We start from the raw sequence: 19,625 nt of genomic DNA, 5'->3' as shown, positions 1-19,625 counted from the left end.
GCTCAGCAAATTCTAAAGCAGTGAAATGTGTTTCATTTTCTGGAAAGGAATGAATTATGTCTTGATTGCTGCACCAGACTGAAAGCAGAGTGGAGGGTCTGGACTCTACTTACTGTCACAAACGTAAGGTTTATCGTGGTCGTCCATAGAAGAAACATCATTCCTTCGCCTGCCACCTCCAGAACCCCGAGCCTAGAAATAAACCAAGATGTTAATGCAACAGCCACCACCCAGACATCACAGTGGTATCTCTAGGTATCTTCTGTGCTTTGCACATGCACAAAAGTGCTGAATTGCAACCCACGTGTGTGCAGATGCGGCAGTGCGGGTTGTGAACGCTGCCGGTTGCAAACGTGCCTCCCACATGGATCATGTTCACAACCCGAGCGTCCACTGTAAAAGAACACATTCTACTCACGTTAAAACACCAGGCAGGTCCCACAAAATAACCCAGAGATGCATTTTAACTAAAAGAACACATTCTACTCGTGTAACGCTGATTCCTGGACCGTCCGTGGGCTAGATTGGGCCGGATCCGGCCCCTGGGCCTTAGTTTGCCTGCCCATGCCCTAGAGACTATTAAAACTGTCTCTACATGTAGGCGTAGGGACGCGGGTGGCGCCGTGGGTTAAACCACAGAGCCTAGGACTTGCCAATCAGAAGGTCGGCGGTTCGAATCCCCGCAACGGGATGAGCTCCCGTTGCTCGGTCCCTCCTCCTGCCCACCTAGCAGTTCGAAAGCACGTCAAAGTGCAAGTAGATAAAGAGGTACCGCTCCGGCGGGAAGGTAAACGGTGTTTCCATGCGCTGCTCTGGTTCGCCAGAAGCGGCTTAGTCATGCTGGCCACATGACCCAGAAGCTGTACGCCAGCTCCCTTGGCCAATAAAGCGAGATGAGCGCTCCAACCCCAGAGTCGGCCACGACTGGACCTAATGGACCTTTACCTTTACATGTAGGCATATTTTCTGAACCAATGGGAGGACTCAGCTAGTCATACACTTGACCTTGTTAGTGTTGCTATGGTAACCCAGTGCACCTGGCACCCTTATCTCAGGACAGCCATATTATTGGGAGGGGGTACTCCTCAAGACATGAGACCAAGCACTGTGTAATTTAACCCATTGTTCACAATACACCAATACTAGGAGGGCCCTCTGAGACTAATTTTCTCCCTCTTGCCCATGTCCCTGGACTCCAGTACATTGGGCCAGCAGCCGCAAACAGCTGAGAAGGGAATGATGCCTCTGTTCTACAATGCTGGGGAGCAATGCTCTGGCAGGGTTGATGCAAGCCATCTCTTTTTAAAACTTCACAAGGGATAAAATATAATCCTCATTACCAGGAGGAAACAAAGTGAAAGTGGAAATGTGATTTTTAAAGGATATAGTCTCTGAAAAGAGATGCTCTAAGAAATGAACACTATTAAGCATTTTGTACACATTGTGTACAAAAGTGTTATAGCATTGTTAATAGTGCAGTAATTATAACAACAGTTACATAGCACACAAAGTTTTCACTTTAAAGTCTCCTTGTTTAAAATAGGAGAGAGCGAAGCACATGCATAAATTAAAATGTCTGAACCTGGAGCTTTCAGTAAAATTTTCCCCCAAGCACATTCATGCACGTTGATTTCTAATTTCTTTTCTTGGTCCTTTTTTTAAAAAAAAGAAACGGTTGCTCTTGGTGCACTGAGGACACTGAATAATGAATGGTAGCTACACCTAACCTGCATCACACAATGCACAAAATATACATCTCCCCCCCCCCCCCAAATGCATGCTCATGTTCTCAGGTTGTGTGTAATGTGCACTCTGTGATTTCAGGCCTTATTGTCCTGCCCATTATTTCTGCCCGACAATGTTCTTTAAATCACCCTCTCACTGTCTGCAAATCCATATATCCTTGGCCTTCAACTCTCTTTCCCAACACTCCCATAATTTCATGGCTGGCCTCAGGGGGGCTGGCAAATAGACTGCCGCCCCAGAGGCACAAACTCGAGTGCCACGTGCTTGCTGTCAGTGCTTCAGCATGTGGCATTCAGTCATCCATGGCTGCCTTCAGCCTCCTGCCGTTCTACAGCAAGGGATTGATGTACATAGCCGGAAAGCTTTGCCAGAGCAGCCTTGGAGCGTTCAGATGGAGCCGAACAGGGACGCTTGCCAGAAGGACAGATGAAGGGGCCCAAGATTAAAAATGAAATCATGCTGCAGGAAAGGGGAGGACGTGCACAAATTGGGAATGGCCAGCACATCAGCTCCTCCGCATTATTTCTGTTGCAGTACCTATCATTCCCTCGTTGCTGCTCTGAAACAGCCAAACACATGGGCCTAAATATACATTTAGGGGCCTCTACATTGCTTCTGGAAATCTAGTGCAACGGTGTCCTTAAAGCAGATGAGTGGATAAGAAACATACCTTCTAGGTCTAGGAAAAAAGGATGAGGTGCTTTGTTACAATGGCCACCTTCGGTTTTTTATGTGTCCTAGCGGGAGAGGCGCGCGGGGGAAAAATTGTACCAGAGCTTCAGTGTCTTAACTGGCTTTGCATTGTACTTGAGGCTCAGCATACTATAAAGTGGGGGGTGGACAGTCTTCAGGGCTACTCTGTGTTTTCTCAGAACCCCGATCAGAACCAGTAGTGTGGGGCAATTTCCTATTGCATCCCAGGAGGGGCTGGCATAGTGGAGCAGTGCTGTGCCCCCACCCTCACAATGGGAAAGACCTCTCCCGGAGAGAGCCACTGCCAACCAGAGGATGAGGCAGTGCTGGGTTAAATGGAGAGGCAGTCTGAGCTGGTAGTGAATTGGGTCCAATGACAGCACACATTATGGCAGCAGACCCTCACCTTTAAAAGCTGGTTTTCCCAATTCATATGTAAAGTGAATGTGCTTGAACGTGTTTGTGGGAGAGGGGTTAATGGTTTGCTCTGTTATGCATGTTGTATTCTCATTTTGTATTTTTCTGTCGTGAACCACCCTGGGATCTTCAGATGAAGGGTGGTATACACGTAGTAGTAGTAGTAGTAGTAGTAGTAGTAGTAGTAGAATGAATGAATGAATAAAGTAGTGGTAGTGGTGGTGGTGGTGGTGAAGATAGGCATGTAGACAAGGATTCATAAGTCTGATCCCACCTGCAGCTCCCCCCCCCCCAGCCTCTCCTCCACCCCCAGGAACTTTCCTTCCTGCTGAACTCATTTCCAGTGTAGGCCAGTGGTGGGAGGGTTGTGTACTCCCTGCACAAACACCACTTGGGGCTCCCTCCAGACATATCTTTTATTGCACTTTCTTGGTGCAAAAATACACATTTTACTGTATTTTTGGTTTTTATGGAAGCCGCCCAGAGTGGCTGGGGAGGCCCAGCCAGATGGGCGGGGTATAAATAATAAATTATTATCATTATTATTATTATTGGTGATTTGTGCTCATGATGCTATCAGGGCTGTCACACACAGTCCAGCTTTCAATATTGCTTGCACCCGCAAGGGTTTGAGGGCAGTTCCACTGCTTCATTTCCAGTGCATGCCCCATAACATTCTATAGCACAAATGTTCTAACTTATTTTTGCCCCATTACAGCCGCTCCAGGCAGCAATAATAGGGAAGCATCGCAGAACAAATCCGCCACTACTGTACTATGATTGTGTCAAGAACACAAATTGCAGAATACTTCCGCAACAAAACACCAGTCTGGAGAGGCCCTTTGACCCTTTTAATTGCACTCCGTCCGACTGTATTTTAACTGCAAATTTGGCAGACTTGCCTGCAAAGATGCACACCCACTGCCATCAAATGTAGTGTGTGCCTCATTCTGTGCAATAGGTCAGCTCCAAAACAAGGGCAGCCAGATGAGGTCATAGCATAAAGTGAAGGGAGGCAAGGCAGGCAGGCAAGCAAGGGTCAAAGAGGAAATTTCAAGAGTAGAAGGAGCCGCGTGCAAGAATGAGATTTTACGGGAAGATGAAAATATAGCTTGTGGGCTTTTCCTACTGTTACCACAAGCACAATGTCTTTCCCTCCTGCTTTCTGCTTGTGGCACATTACAATTTAACAGATTGTAAGGTGGCCTGGGTGTCTCCCCCCGCCCACCCCGCAACCCGTAAAAGCCACTTATTGATGGAGGAGAAGAGAGGAGTTTGTGAACATTTGGCTAATGTAAAGATCTCCCTGCTGTGAGTCTGCTACCGGAGGTTTGCAGGGGCTGGTGCTTGCTCAAGTCCTGAGAGCCTCCAGCAGTTCACTCCAGAGAGCAGAGAGGGCCAGAACAGCCAGACAGCATGAAGAGTGGGAGGTGAGCTGCCTGCCTTCATGCTGTGTGGGTTTCTTGCCAGGGGATCTGATTACTGAGAGCCTCCAGCTGCAAGACCCATGCAGAGAGCACTGATCAATAGCCAGCTCTTCCCTGCCAAGGGAAAAGATAGAACTGCAGCCCATCTGAAAAGGCAGCTACAACAAGCACCAAATAATAAAAGTTGTGCCATCTATGCACACAAATATCTCCATGTGTGCATTCAAAGGAATCCTTGTTCATCACATCACTTTATAATGTATACATACCAATACATATGCCATACATACCATACAAAACGTATCACATAACACAGATATCATTAGGCTCTTTGTCTATCTATGCAATCAATATAAATAGAAACAACAGAATAGTGTTCTCACTCCTCACTCCCCCCCCCCATGTGGCTGAGGCAACCTACCCGTCCTCTGGGTCTGTTCTTTCGCTTCGGAATATCTTCCTCCATCTCTTCCTCCTCATTCACTTCATCTGCATTTTCATCATTTTCCAAAACCCTCTGTAGTTAGAACAATAAACAGTAATTAAAAACAATTCCCAGAACAACAGAGGCTTCATAACAGAAAGGCAAAGGAAATCAGACATTGTGGATGCAGACTCTGGCTTTGTTTGAATACAAAGCAACTTTGGATCTGGCCATTTCAAGTTATGGATTGAAAGTTCCAAACCTGCTCTCAAGGAGGACATGTAGTTTGGCTGTACCGAGCGTCAACAACCGATCATTTTTAAGACTACAAGGTGGGGTTTGGGGGTCTTCCAAAAACCTTATTGGAACCCTTCTGTTGCTCACTTTGTTCACATCTGTTCAAAGCATCTTCACAGCCCTGACTAGCTGGTGCTTTGTTGCCATTTTGGGGTTTTTTCAAACTGGTTTTCTTGGCTTTTTCCTTCAGGGAAGAGTGGCATCATTATGTAGCCTAGAAAGATGACCAATCTGGGGGAGTGGGGGGGGGGACACCTGGCAACGAAACAGCAGCCAGTCAGGGCTGTGAAGAGGCTCAAATGGCACAGTGGAAGCTTCCATGGATAAACATATATCTTCCACCCCTACTTTGCAATACACCCATTACACAGGAATGCATCTTTTGGGTGTTTGCTGTAGTAATCCACCTCAAAATTATAGAGGAGTTTCAATTCCCATCATGCTTTTATTCAATAATTGTATCAAATCCTGAATTTACTACAGATATCAAATACACACACACACACTCACGCTAGTGTTGCAGTCACAATGCTCGCCCTTCATGTAGTGTTGTGATAGGAATTTTATGGTCTTAGATATATGGCAACGTTCATAACCGCACATACATAGATCAACACAGGAAGGCCAACCTGGAACCATTTTGATTCCTAAACTGACCAAATGTTTTCTCTGCAAGGTCAAACTGGAAAAGTCTCCCCATTGTCTCTTTCTTCACAAATCCTGTCTTAATCTGTGTTTGAATAAGGGTGTGAGCCTTATCATTACAAAAGAATGGCCAGGCTCCCAAGGAAATCCAATCAAGTAACCTGCCAGACAGGAAATAAACAAGGACAAGAGAAAAACAACATTTAAATTTCTGCGATGTAGATGGGATGTATCTGAGGGGTGGTCTTAGGTTACACCCCTTCTGTGATGTATGCATAATATTTCTGGGGGTGGTCTTGATCTAGAGGATGGAAATTTCAAAAGTCTTTATAAGCCCTTGCACAGCATTTTTGGGGGTCCTCTTCCTCTCCTGCGTGTGAGGGGAGCACCCAGTTGCAACAGATTAATAAAGATCAAGCTTACTAGCTGCTTTGCTTCTCAATATTCTCTGGTTGGCCTCTGTTATTATCTCCTACCAATAGGGAACCTATGTAAGGACTCTATATGGGCTCTTGGATACCCCATAAGGGAAAAGGGCATATTTTTTATTTACAACAGTGTTGAGATGCAAATGTATCTTCCCACAAGGTGCCCCTGCAGTATTTGGTGCAGTGTTAATTTGCACTTTCTGCAGTGCATTTGTCTTATGTGAAGTAAATCCACTCCTTCCCACATTCCTCTATTGTGTATTCATTTTCCTTAATCTTGAAGGAAGGGGGAATGAATTGGGCTGCCCACTGGGTTGTGTGGGCAGCATTTGCCCAACTGTTATTATGTTATGGTCCTTTGCAATAGTTGGTTATGGCACACCTACACAGCAACAGAGCAACACAATCACACACACACACACACACTCTTTCTTTCTCCTTCTCACTGGAGATTATGGTTATATACAGCAGCTGGTATTTGCATTTGTGTGTGCTCTCCTGTAGATCGTGGGATAAAGGTCACAAGAGATTAATAGGCTGGAGGTTGAGACTGAGCCACAAAATCTTATGAGCAGCCATTTCAGTATTACATAGACTGGAGATGTGACCAGGCCAATAGAAGAGCACTTAATCACCTGGATTTCTTGTAGAGTGTCCTCCTCTTTAGTATCTACCTTCTTTTCAAGCCCTTCTCCACGCAGCAGTGCTTCCAGTGTGGTCCCCTCTGATGTGAAGCCATCCTTCTTCAGAGGCAGGTCAACTTCTGACAAACCAAATACAACAACAGAGGCTATGGTTATTTCCTGCAGCGCCAGGGATGCACAAGCACAGATAAATCACAGAATGTGTGAAATTGAAAACCACTCAAGGAGGCTCTCTTGAGAAGTCCTGCCCAGCTCATCTTCTCTACTGCTGTTAAGACTTCTCTCATGTCATCAACTTACTTTGTGTTTCCCTATATGTGTTCCTAACAGTAAATAAGCAACCAGAAGATGCGCATCCCATATAGAAGAATAGCCATGTGGATTTTCAAGCTGACTGAGAATGGGCAACAGTCAAACATGTAGATTTATGTGATCATTGTCTGAACACCATGAAATAAAACACACGAGTCAATTTTTCCAATGGATTTGAATCCATTAAACTGGACTTGAATCACAATTCAAAAGTGGGGGTGTTGAGGGTTTTTTTTTCAGACCTCTTCCTAGCTGACTTGTTTGCAGGAAGCTTTGTTATATTAAAACAATATAACATCCTCTCAACATGCAGTCCATGGAGTCGTCAGAATTCAACTACCATGTCATGTGAAAAGCAGTTGTTACCCATGCAAAGTCTAAACAAGGGGAGAGCAAGAGGTAGATTGGAAGCTTCTGGTAGATCTCTGGGTGAGTTAAAGTAGGTCAACAATAATTTCTGATCTCCAATTTTTTAACACAAAATTGTATTTTGAAAAAAAAATAATGAACAAATTTCCTATGACCCACAAATAACGCAGAGATGCATTTTAAATAAAAGCACACATTCTACTCATGTCAAAACACCAGGCAGGCCCCACAAATAATCCAGAGATGCATTTTAAATAAAAGGACACATTCTACTCATGTAAAAACAAGCTGATTCCCGGACCGGCTGCAGGCTGGATTGAGAAGGCTATCGGGCCGCATCCGGCCCCCAGCCCTTAGGTTGCCTACCCCTGCATTAAACTAACCTCCAGCTTTCCTGAGAGCAGACTAGACATGATCACATTCCAAGAAGCATGCTGTTTCACACCTATTGTCCCTTCCAACTCCTGGGTGCTTCCTCCCAAAGTGACAGCCAACTTAAGTGCTCATAAAGTGGTGATAATTAAGCACTGTCCCTCCTGGATAGGTGTCAGTCTCATTTCCTAATCACATCTGCTTTCAGCAATTAGCATACTCAGTCAGAAGGCCAACTTCAAAGCCCACTTGTCCCTTGACTAAATCCAAATTTGCAAATGGCTATTCACATCTCCTCTCCCAGGCCAAATTGGCCAACAGTCCCAAAAGAAAAAAATCCACCCACACAAGTGGCCTGTTTTCAAAAAGAGAGTCAGACTTCACCACCCTCAAAAAGGAACACACACACACTTAATTTAAAAAATGGGAATATATGGCTTTCTTTGCAATCTACTATGGTCAGCTCTGCATATTAGTATCAATCCAGAGTGTTGAGTCATTAGAGCACACTTTTATCATTTTGGGTTTGTTGGATCATTGCATATATCTCCTTTCTTGGATTAAATGCTCTAAAGCGGTGTTAAACTGCACCTCTGCAATCTTATTGCTCTGGATAGCAGTGGGTGCCAGAGAGACTGGCAAGATCCAATGCCCAGAGAGAGTTGGGACACAGATTTTCCGGAGTCATCTTCCTCAGAAGGGTGCCCTATATCTTGTGGGGAAAGAAACAGTCCATAGAGGGGCTAGTAGGAGTGACTTCCTGGTAAGGCTCAGCCTGGAGAAGTAGTTTTTAGTCAGCACTAAACATGGGTGGCACTGTGGGTTAAACCACAGAGCCTAGGGCTTGCCGATCAGAAGGTTCACCCATTGGACCGCGATGGGGTGAGCTTCCATTGCTCTGTCCCTGCTCCTGCCAACCTAGCAGTTTGAAAGCACGTCAGAGTGCAAGTAGATAAATAGGTACTGCTGCAGCGGGAAGGTAAACAGCGTTTCCGTGCGCTGCTCTGGTCCGCCAGAAGCGGCTTAGTCATGCTGGCCACATGACCCGGAAGCTGTACACCGGCTCCCTCGGCCAATAAAGCAAGATGAGAGCCGCAACCCCAGAGTTGTCCACAACTGGACCTAATGGTCAGGGGTCCCTTTACCTTTACCTAAGGGGATGGCCAAACTACCTCAGGTGACAATAGGCTACAGTAAATCCTACACTCTAGGCTTACCTATTAAAATAAAACTATCAGCATTTTAATTTGCTATACAGTATACAGTGTATCGGGACGCGGGTGGCACTGTGGGTAAAAGCCTCAGCGCCTAGGGCTTGCCGATCGAAAGGTCGCGGTTCGAATCCCCATGGTGGGGTGCACTCCCGTTGCTCGGTCCCAGCGCCTGCCAACCTAGCAGTTCGAAAGCACCCCCGGGTGCAAGTAGATAAATAGGGACCGCTTACCAGCGGGAAGGTAAACGGTGTTTCCGTGTGCTGCGCTGGCTCGCCAGAGCAGCGATGTCACGCTGGCCATGTGACCCGGAAGTGTCTCCGGACAGCGCTGGCCCCTGGCCTCTTAAGTGAGATGGGCGCACAACCCCAGAGTCTGTCAAGACTGGCCCGTACGGGCAGGGGTACCTTTACCTTTACCTTATACAGTGTATCACAACACAATGCCAAATCAGCTGCCACCCAAACTACTGTCTCTCTCTGTACAAAAGCAGCTCCACTTCCAAGTTCTAATTGGGAACGAGATACTTATTGGGTGAGCTCTAGCGATGCTCTGTCACTCCAGGGACAGCTGCTGTGCAAAAGCAAACCACAGCAATTCCGCTTCCTCAGAAATGCTTACACAAAGCTTATACAAACACTGTGTCACATTGATTCTCTGGACTAGCTGATTCTCATAAACAAATACCACTTAATTGTACATCATGATTGATTCTAGTAGATAGCATTTGAGATGGTAAATCCCAGATCCAGGGCTGTAACCCCAATAATCTTCAAATAATAACTGTGTGTGTGTGTGTGTGTGTGTGTGTGTGTGTTTATGTATCCACATGGCACCTAGCTACTGCTGGGTGAATGTAGCCACTGAGCTCATTAACAGGATGTGGCAGGATGTGCCTTAAAGGGCAACTCAGTGGCTCAGTGAGCAATTAAATCTCATGTCAGTTTCAAATGAGAATCTATCAGTGTCACAAGAGTGTAAAGTCTCCATTCCTGTTTCCCACCCTTAGCATTTTTATTTAAGGTGGAGCACTGGGAACAATGGAAGTCAGAAAGAATATCACGAAATATGCCACAGGAAGGAGAGGGGGAAAAACAGATTAAGCCCACTCTTCTTCTGGGAAATATGCAGAGAGAGAAGCTGTCTGTTAGCTGTCGAGTTTGCAAAAGATACCATCTTTTGGGATGGTGCTCTCTGCCAGCAGATGGAGCGCCCCGGGGGAAATGGTGGTGAAAAACCCAGACAAGCTGCATCCATCCATCCATCATATTGCTCATTTCCACATCTCTATAGCATTAAAGTGCAAGTGGGAGGGGGTAGATTTCTAAAGATTGGGTGCGGGAGAAAATATACAAACATCCTTAGTCAAATAGCTGGGTTATTAGCTGGGAAAATGATAAAGTCCGGTCAATGTGGCACCTGGAAATTGCTTGTTTTGTACTTAAAAATTGTGAGCCACATCCACAAAATCATTTTTATAGGCCTAACAAAGGGAAAGCTTCTCACAGTACAGTGGTACCTCGGGTTACATACGCTTCAGGTTACATACGCTTCAGGTTATAGACTCCGCTAACCCAGAAATAGTGCTTCATGTTAAGAACTTTGCTTCAGGATAAGAACAGAAATCGGGCTCCGGCGACACAGCAGCAGCAGGAGGTCCCATTAGCTAAAGTGGTGCTTCAGGTTAAGAACAGTTTCAGGTTAAGAACGGACCTCTGAAACGAATTAACCCGAGGTACCACTGTACTTTAGAATTTCACTCTGGAAGATGTCTTGTGACGCCCTTTCTGCACATACCTCTCCCAATATTCAACAACTCTGACTTTTACCATCCTCACCACTCCAGACCTCCACATCATTCTCCCAGACCCACATCATTCTCCCAGACCCAGTCCTGTCTGCTCCTTCTTTCCCTCACTCTTCTCTTTCAGTTTTGAAACTTCCTTGCAGCCCGCATTGTTTGTATAAACGATGATGATTAAAATGTTGTTCATAATATGACACAGCCTTAGCCCAGAGAGCCCCTATTGCTGAAGTGAGGTGTGAGTGACTTCATCATGTGAACAAGAGTTTGAAACCATCCAATTAATTTAAGGGGATGTCAGGCTTTTAAGGTGCCAGAGCCCCTGAGATAAAAGCTAAATTTCCACCAGCAAAAAAAGGACACATGTCAAACGTTCTCATAACCATGTATCTCAGCTCATTTTTGTATGAACGCTGTATTGTGCCTTGACTATGGAAGAAAGGATTGCCAGGATCTTATGTGAAAATAAGATCCTGCGATTCTGCCCTAGAACAACAGCTACTTCAAACTGCAGCCCCAAGCAGAGAAATCTTAAATTGCACTAGCAGACAAGATTCTCTGATGTGGGAATGTGAGCAGATGGCTGACAGTGTGCATATGTTGTCTTCGCAGGAAAGCTGCCTAACCATTACCTTCCCTGCACCTAAGTGTGCATGACTAAATTGCCTTAAAGGCAGGACTATGAATACTTTGCAATTAAAAGGGAAAGGTCTGCTCCAACTGAATAACCAGAGAACAACTGAATTCTGCATAATATCATGTATATACTGGTAAAGCTCCATGCTTGAAAGACCTTACTCACTCCTGGTCATCTTGAGAACAGGTGCATGGGAGAAAGTCAGATTTGAACATGAAATATATAATTGGTGATTAGCACACTAACTTTCATTGCAATACCTTAAAGCTATTGCACTGAGAACATAAAAACATCCCTGCTTGATCAAACCCAATGCCTATGTCACCCAGCATTCTGTTCTCGCTGTGGCCAACCAGATGCCTATGGGAAGCCCCAAAGCAGGACATGAATGCTGTAGCACTCTCTCATTCATGACCACTGCCCGCCCACCAGCAACTGGTATACAGAGGCATACTCTGCCTTCAATACTGGAGGTAGTACATAGCCATCACGATTCCTAAATGTTGTTAGAATCATGAATCTATTTATTGGTTTATCGAAGTGTTTACATTGGATTAGATGACCCTCAGGATCCCTTCCAACTCTACAGTTCTATGACTCTATGGCACACTGAGGGAGAGCACACACTGGTGTTTTTCAAATTCCTTGATCTTCCTCTGTGAAGGTGGAGCCCATGCATCTCATGATGGAGGTGACGTTTGGTCAACTTTCTAGAAGCACAAGTCTTTGGGGTCCCTTCTTTCTCCCTTCCCATTGTATGTGGTGTGCGGTCAATGACAAGACACCCTCCCTTAGTTGTAGAAAACTCTTTTGTAAACCTTAAATCCAAGCATCTCCCCAAAATATTGTAAGAACTTACTGTTTGAGTAACCACTTTTACCAACCAGACATATGACCATTAAAACAAGTTTCAGTTGATTTTAATAATGCTTGAGTTTTCCTGTTTGTTTGTTTAAATAAAACGAGTGTTTTCTTTTTAATTTAAATGTACTGTTGCCAACCATGCACCCCTAGGACAAGAGTATAAACCATCTACGAGTGAGATAATTCCCCCCCCCTTTTGCTGTACTGTACTGAAACAAACTTCTGAAGGATGTTCCTTAAAGAGTAGCGGAGCTTTTTAAAAGCCAGAGACTTGAAAAATTAATGTGGGGAGTATGATTTGGAGAGTAGTGCTCCTTTAGGTCAAATGCACAGCTATTTGAAATTCAAAGACACCCTGCTTCCCCACTGCTATTTATCATACCAGTGCACTGTGGAAGAGTAAAATCCCAGAGTGTACCAATTCTTGGCTTTCTTTCATCTTGTGAGACAAGTTGGCCTTGCTGGAGGGGAAGCAAACCAGCCCAAAGAGTGTCCAATTGCCCTAATGCTCTCTGGAATATTAAACTGCCGGAATACCATAACAACCCCTTAGAAGTTTGATTAGATGTTACTACTAAACACTGTAACACTGTAAAGTCCAGCATTCGTCAACAACCAGATACCTATGGGGAAGTTGAAAAGCAGGACATGAGAGCATTAGCTCTCTCCTACTCTAGCTATCTCTCTAGCTAGCTCTCTCCTACTCTAGTGTTTTCGAGGCTACCAGCATGAGTTTGTCCAAACTGCGGGAGGCAGTAGAGGACAGAGGTGCCTGGCGTTCTCTGGTCCATGGGGTCACGAAGAGTCGGACACAACTAAACGACTAAACAACAACAACTCTAGCTATCTCACAACTGGAATTAGAGCCATGCCACCTCTGATTATAGAATCATAGAATTGTAGTGTTGGAAGGGATCCCAGGGGTAATCTAGTCCAACCCCTTGCAATGCAGGAATCTCAGCTAAAGCATCCATGACAGATGGCCATCCAATCTCTGCTTAAAAACCTGCCATGAAGGTGAGTGCACAACCTCCTGAGGGGCCACTATTGAAGAGCTCTTACTGTCAGAGTTTTCTTACTGATGTTAGTCAGAATCTTCTTCCTTGTGACTTGAAGCCATTCGTTTGAGTCCTACGCTCCAGAGCAGGAGAAAACAAGCTTGTTCCCTCTTCCATATGACAACCCTTAAGATATTTGAAGATAGCTATCATAGATCCTCACAGTTTTCTCTTTTTCAGGCTAAACATACCCAGCTCCTAGAAAGCACAACTGGACAGAGAAATAGGATGACCTATTAATCATCAACAAAAAATAAGCAAGTTGTAATGATGAAAAAGAGAACAAATATCTCATCATAGGGAGGGGAAGGAACTGGGTCCAAGTGACTGTGTGGCTGCTCCGTCGGTGCTGATGGGCAGCATCAAGACCCCTGGCTCTCCCTTCTTCTCGTTCTTAAACAACCACTTCTGGTAGGGGGACCTCTTCAAATAGATCAGTGGTGAGCCATTTTCCTAAAGGCCACCTGCTGCAGTGGATGGGTGATCAGGGGCCACATGCCAGTGGTGTGGACATCACCTGGTGCACACAGAGAGACACACAGGGGGGAAAGAGCACTTTGAAAGCAGAAGCTGTGCTGCTGACAGCAAGAGCAACCCTCTCTCTCAAAGTCTCTGCCTGCTGATGCACAAAGGGCAGACCCCTCTTGCCACTGAAGCAGGGAGGGGGAAAGAACTTTGAAGGCACCAGTGACAGCCGGCACGACCCTGGCTTTCAAAGCCTCTCCCTGCTGAGGCAGAAAAGGGCAAATGCCCCCCCCCCCGGCCCAGCAGGGAGAGGAAAGCACTTTTGAAGCAGGGGTCATGTTTGTGACAGCCAGCACAATCCTGATTTCCAAGTCTGTCCTTACCAGGAAGAGATCTCAGTCGTCCCTAAATTCAAAAGCAGGGAAGAAGAAGAGGAGGAGGAGGAGGAGGAGGAGGAGGAGGAGGAGGAGGAGGAGTTTGGAGTCTCAGAGCAGCTAACAATCTCTTTTCCCTTCCTCCCCCACAACAAACACTCTGTGAGGTAAGTGGGGCTGAGATACTTCAGAGAAGTGTGACTAGCCCAAGGTGCATGTGGAGGAGCGGGGAATCGAACCCAGTTCACCAGATTACAAGTCCACTGCTCTTAACCACTACACCACACTGGCTCTGGGAGTGCTTGGGCACTTGCAGAGGGCCACATAAAAGGTATGCAAGGAGAAAGGTATGGTAGAAATCAGCTAACCAGCTCTGCCAGCAGAGGGCAAGGACTGTGATTATGCAAGGGGGCTTCCCTCATTTCCTCCCAAAAGCTGGCTTGTAGGGGGTTAGGAGAACCACCAGAACGGCACGCGAGGGGAGAAGAGAGGGGATGGTTCCATCTGACAAGCTGAAATGCTTGCACCTACAGAATTATGGAAGAACATGACACTGACTTCCACCCTATGAGTGGTAGGTGTCCTAAAATGTGGAATAGAGTATTTTTCTCTGACAGCTCTCTGTATAGAGTACCTTTTTTTTTTTGAAAGCATGACACATAGCTACCCTGTGAAGAAAAGGTGGCAATCTCTTGGACCACTGTACTCATTATGTTGTTAGGTGTAAACCTAAGCTATTCTGTATATATCACCCCAAAAATGTCAGGTGTAATGGTGGCCGACACATTTGCAAAACATCCCCATCATTCAGGGACCCAGAACCAGCCACAGCTCCACATCCAACATAGGCTCAGTGACAAGTGTTGGTTACCTCAGTAAAATGTGTGATACAACCTTTAGATATAAAGGAGGTCTAGAGGGGAAGATTATATACCAATTACATCTGAGAGCAGTCAGTATAATCACAATTTCTCAGATACTCTTCCAATCATTTATCAGGTCCCAAACCACCATTTAGAAATCACTGGCTTTGTCAGGTCTTTTAATCACAGATTCCTGCATTTGACTTCATCCCCTTATGCTCTCTGAGGTTTAAAACGGGAGGAACGTGATAACTTTCTTCACTTTGGTTTCTAGTCAATTAAACGAGAACACAAACACACTCTTAAAACACACTTGTCAGATATCCATCCAGAAAATGCCACAAAGCTATCTGAAGAGCTGCACATGTAAATAGCTTAATAAAGAACGTGTTTTAAAGTATTGTCAGTCCAACTGTGAATGCCCTCTGAAAACAAAATATTTCAGATGATTTCTAAGCAGTTGGGAGGTTTGTGTGTGATATTCTAGCCTGTCATAGGAACTATGCAGAAACAGGAAGATAAAGCTCTTTCAGTAGAGCACCTGATAAACAACAAGAACAAACTTATAAAAGTTCTCTCCTGTAGGTTCTATTATTCATATTACCAATGTTTTTTTTCTTTAAAAATGTTTAGGGGTACTATCATTTTCCTACTCATATTGAAATACTGCTCTTCAATGAGGCCAAACTTAGATTCACAAAATATTTAAGGGTATACGTACCCCTGCGTACTCCCATAAAAAGCATTGCATATTACTATAATAATATTGTCCCAGAAACCTCCACAATCGATCAAGTAAGTATCCTAGGTATAAAGAGGGGGCAATTCATAGAAACATTTTTAGACAGAAAAGTCACTCACTTTACCATTTTGGATACAGCTTGAGGGGCAAAGTCAGTATATTTCCACACAATATCCAAAATGATTAACTGGTCTTAAGGATCAGTCTTCTGCATGTGGAAACCTCGCAAATGCTCCCGGGAAAAAAGGAAGAGCTACTTATGGGGGGAGGGGGGAGGACTGCTGAACAAAACCATATTCCTGATTCAGTATTGATGGAATGAGCTCCTTCATCGCAACAACCATATTAATTGGCCTAGCATAATACAACATATGGCTAGCCTGTCAGTACTTACTCATGCCCTGAGCTCTGGACTAACAAAGTCAAAATGGACGAGAGAGAAATGAGGCTGCAGGGATGGACACCAGCATGTTGCTTCCACCCTGTCTCACCCTAAGATTTGACAATCAACCCAAAGGACAGGAAACCACATGTTTGTGTTGTCTACTGCAGATATGTAGGGGTGATGGGAGGCTTTCCATTCTCCTCAAGAATTTTGCCTGGCTAGAATGTGTCCACATACTCTGAGAAGGCCTCTTGCTTGCCTGGGTGTGCATAAATGTAAAACTGGACTACAGTGGTACCTCGGGTTAAGTACTTAATTCGTTCTGGAGGTCCATTCTTAACCTGAAACTGTTCTTAACCTGAGGTACCACTTTAGCTAATGGGGCCTCCTGCTGCCTCTGCTCCGCTGCTGCATGATCAGTGGCGTAGCGTGGGTTGTCAGCACCCGGGGCAAGGCAAGTAATTTGCGCCCCCTAACCTACCGCCGCTGCCAGCTTCTTCTTGCTGCTGCCTGGTCTGGTCTGGTGTGGTTCTCTCCCGCACTCAGTGCTGTGCTGGGCGGCCGCAGCACTGTCCCTCCCCCAGATAGTTCCTCGCTCTCTCTCCGCACCGCACGCCTGGCACCCACCCCCTCCACAGTGGGCGGCGACCCGGCGGCTCGCATCGGATTCGCACAGCCAGCACTGCAGTGAGAGAGAGTGAGCCAGGTAGGGGCAGAGAGCTGCGAGTGCGAGCGCCCCCCCAGATGTTGCGCCCGGTGCGGCCGGCCCCCCCTGCACCCCCCACGCTATGCCACTGTGCACGATTTCTGTTCTCATCCTGAAGCAAAGTTCTTAATCCAAGGGACTATTTTTGGGTTAGCAGAGTCTGTAACCTGAAGCATCTGTAACCTGAAGCATCCGAGGTACCACTGTACAGTACAAAGATAAAATTTACATTCTGGGTTATGCCCCCTTTTGCCTCTGCCCCCCCCCCTCCGGCATATGGTCCTTGAAAGGTTTCTCGGAACAGAGTGCGGCCCCTGGTCCGGAAAGAGTTCCCTGTCCCTGCTATTTGCAGGGATATGGAAAGAGTTTTGCCAAGGAGTCATTAGCACCACTAGTCTTCCCAAATGGTGGCAAGAGATGTGTAATTTTATTATACCAATAAGGTGTCGTCTGAAAAGGGAAATTTTGCCTGCTCCCGGAGGGTATGCCAGAAGCTTTTATATAAAGTTTAGATAAAAAATACGAGCACTGAAATAAACAAGATTTCTGGCAGCAGAGAATATGCAGATGGGGAAAATGTGCCCTGCGGGCTCAGCAAGAATCAGAACGGTGGGAGAAAAGAGAAACTGTGAACAAGGTAACATTCAAAGTCTCTGGGGTATCATTCCGGGGGGTGGGGAGCTTTAGCCAAAAATGCAGCATATAGAGTTGGAAGCCTTAACATAGCTGAAAGGTTCATAGTGCAAAAAATCAGAAATGGAAACACACAGCAGAGAGTAAAATGGGCCTGTTTGCCCTGAGGATATAGAGAGAACTGGTCAGATTCAGCTGATGAACTGAAGGTTTTGGCCCAGAGAAGAAGAGATGGCAATCTGCTTGTGACTGCTGGGCTGGCCACAGAGGACTGGACCAGATGGACTGATCTAGCAAAAGCAGCATGGCAGTTCTTTTGGAGAATACACCCAGAATATGACCGTGCGTATCTGAAAGTGAAACATGGGAGTTATCAGCCTCTGCCATCTATCCAAATGACAGCATAAACTGTGGGAAGTGGAGACAAATCCCCACACTCAATAAATTATTCTCAGTGCCTCCGCCTTCCCTGACCAAAAATAGTAAAGACTGTGAGGGGAGGAGAACTGCATCTGAGGAGAAAAGCAAATGATAATGAAGGGGGTGAGTAGTGGTGCCTCTGTATTTCTCTTCATTTGATTAATGAGGAGCCAAGAAGCTGCGGGTTTGGGAGAAAAGATTGATGGCTGCAGAGAGGCTCCACATTGCGGAGATGAATGACTGGTCATCTGCCCTTGATGTGCAATGAAATGTCTTTTCTAAACAGCCGTGCCAAATGCAGGCATGTCATGTTCCTTTTAGAAAGACAGATAAACACCAGGCAGATGGAGCCACCTGGGGTGCCTTGCCCCTCAGAAGGAAGGGGAGCGCAGGCTCCTTTGGGTACTCTGGCAAGGTCAGTGTGTTCGTTCGTTAACATCTGGCCATGAGATTCATTAAACTACGTTCCTTCTCCTTCCCACCCACCCCGCTCCCCCACAGTACTCATCTGTCTGCAGAACATGAGCAAGGCCTAGCCTAGGTGCCTTGCCGGCGAGGGAGGAAAGGACTTTAGGAGCTGAAGCGAACGATGTAATAAGCTCATCAATCTATGGATATCTTTGGCTGGTGAGCTGCTCTTCTCCAGCTAGTGTGGAAGACGGAACAGCCCAAACGGCACAGTGGGCTGGGAGACGTCTTATCTCCATTAACGTGTTCTGCATGCATCAAAGCAGTAGGAGACCTATTAAGATTCAGGATTGAAGGACTGCAAAGAGAAGTTAGGTATGCTTTGGTTCAAGCCATCATGCTGACAGTTTAGATGCCTTTCAGGCATCATTTCTAAGAGGAAGTTGATTGATTTGTCCTTTCAGATATGAAAAGCTAGAATCACAAAACTATAGAATTAGATAGATAGGGAAACCCCCTCGCCTCTAGTGAGGAATTTGCCTGATCAAAACTTTAATCTCCCCTCAAAAAAATTTTTTTTCCTTTTTGCTTGAGCAGAAACATCTGCTCCAAAATGTTGTTTTCAGAGAAATTCAGGGAGAACTAGGTTTTAATGTCATAGTGTTTTACATTGTGGTTTTAATTTATCTATTGTATTTTATGGCTTTAACAGAAGCCACCTCAGTATGATTTTGCCCTGCAAGATGGCACGAAAGTCTTTTGAGGGGGGAAGCCCCATAAACTATGTGTATTTTACCATATTATTGGCAGATACAGCAGCTGCAGGCATATACCCTCAAGTTAACATTAGCATTGTTTGCTGACAGGCTTGTAATCCATAGCACCACATACAGATCTAACATCACTGCTTTCAGTTCTCCTGCTGTGCTTGCACCTTGCAGAGCAATGAGCATTAGATTACAATGACAGGTGTATGTGAAGGATCATCTGTGGGTACAGCATTACTTTAAATTCCCTGCTAGGGTGAACTTCATTCTAGCGAAAGGGATCTTACAGAGAGTGACACTTTGTCTTCTGCTTATGATACTCACAATCCAAACTTCACCTATTTTTCTTTCTTATAGTATATGCTGTTTGTTAAATGATCATAAATCGATTGGCTCTACACAGGGTGCTGTTTTATTACCTTTTTTTCTTGTGGTAGTATTTCTAAAGTCATAGGAGTCTGAAGTATAAGTTTAAGCCACTGTACTCAAAGTGGAACGGGGATAGGATCATAGC

The 19,625-nt window shown here is 45.4% G+C and overlaps 1 protein-coding gene across 2 annotated transcripts in view; it reads right to left on the bottom strand.

Moving 5' to 3' along the window:
• DPF3 (double PHD fingers 3) overlaps positions 1-19,625 on the bottom strand; it is a 186,281-nt gene that overhangs the window by 51,921 nt on the left and 114,735 nt on the right. For both annotated transcript variants that reach the window (XM_081890788.1, XM_081890789.1), the window contains exons 4-6: positions 6,713-6,840; positions 4,705-4,800; positions 114-192 (exon numbers count right to left, since the gene is read on the bottom strand). In XM_081890788.1, the coding sequence (XP_081746914.1) occupies positions 114-192; positions 4,705-4,800; positions 6,713-6,840 (303 nt within the window). The remainder of the gene's footprint in view (positions 1-113; positions 193-4,704; positions 4,801-6,712; positions 6,841-19,625) is intronic.

The sequence above is a fragment of the Podarcis melisellensis genome, assembly GCF_964234715.1.
Source record: "Podarcis melisellensis genome assembly, chromosome: 1".
In the NCBI taxonomy this organism is placed as follows: Eukaryota; Metazoa; Chordata; class Lepidosauria; order Squamata; family Lacertidae; genus Podarcis; species Podarcis melisellensis.
The sequence above is the reverse complement of the archived record's forward strand: the minus strand, read 5'-3'. Positions and strand labels throughout refer to the sequence as shown.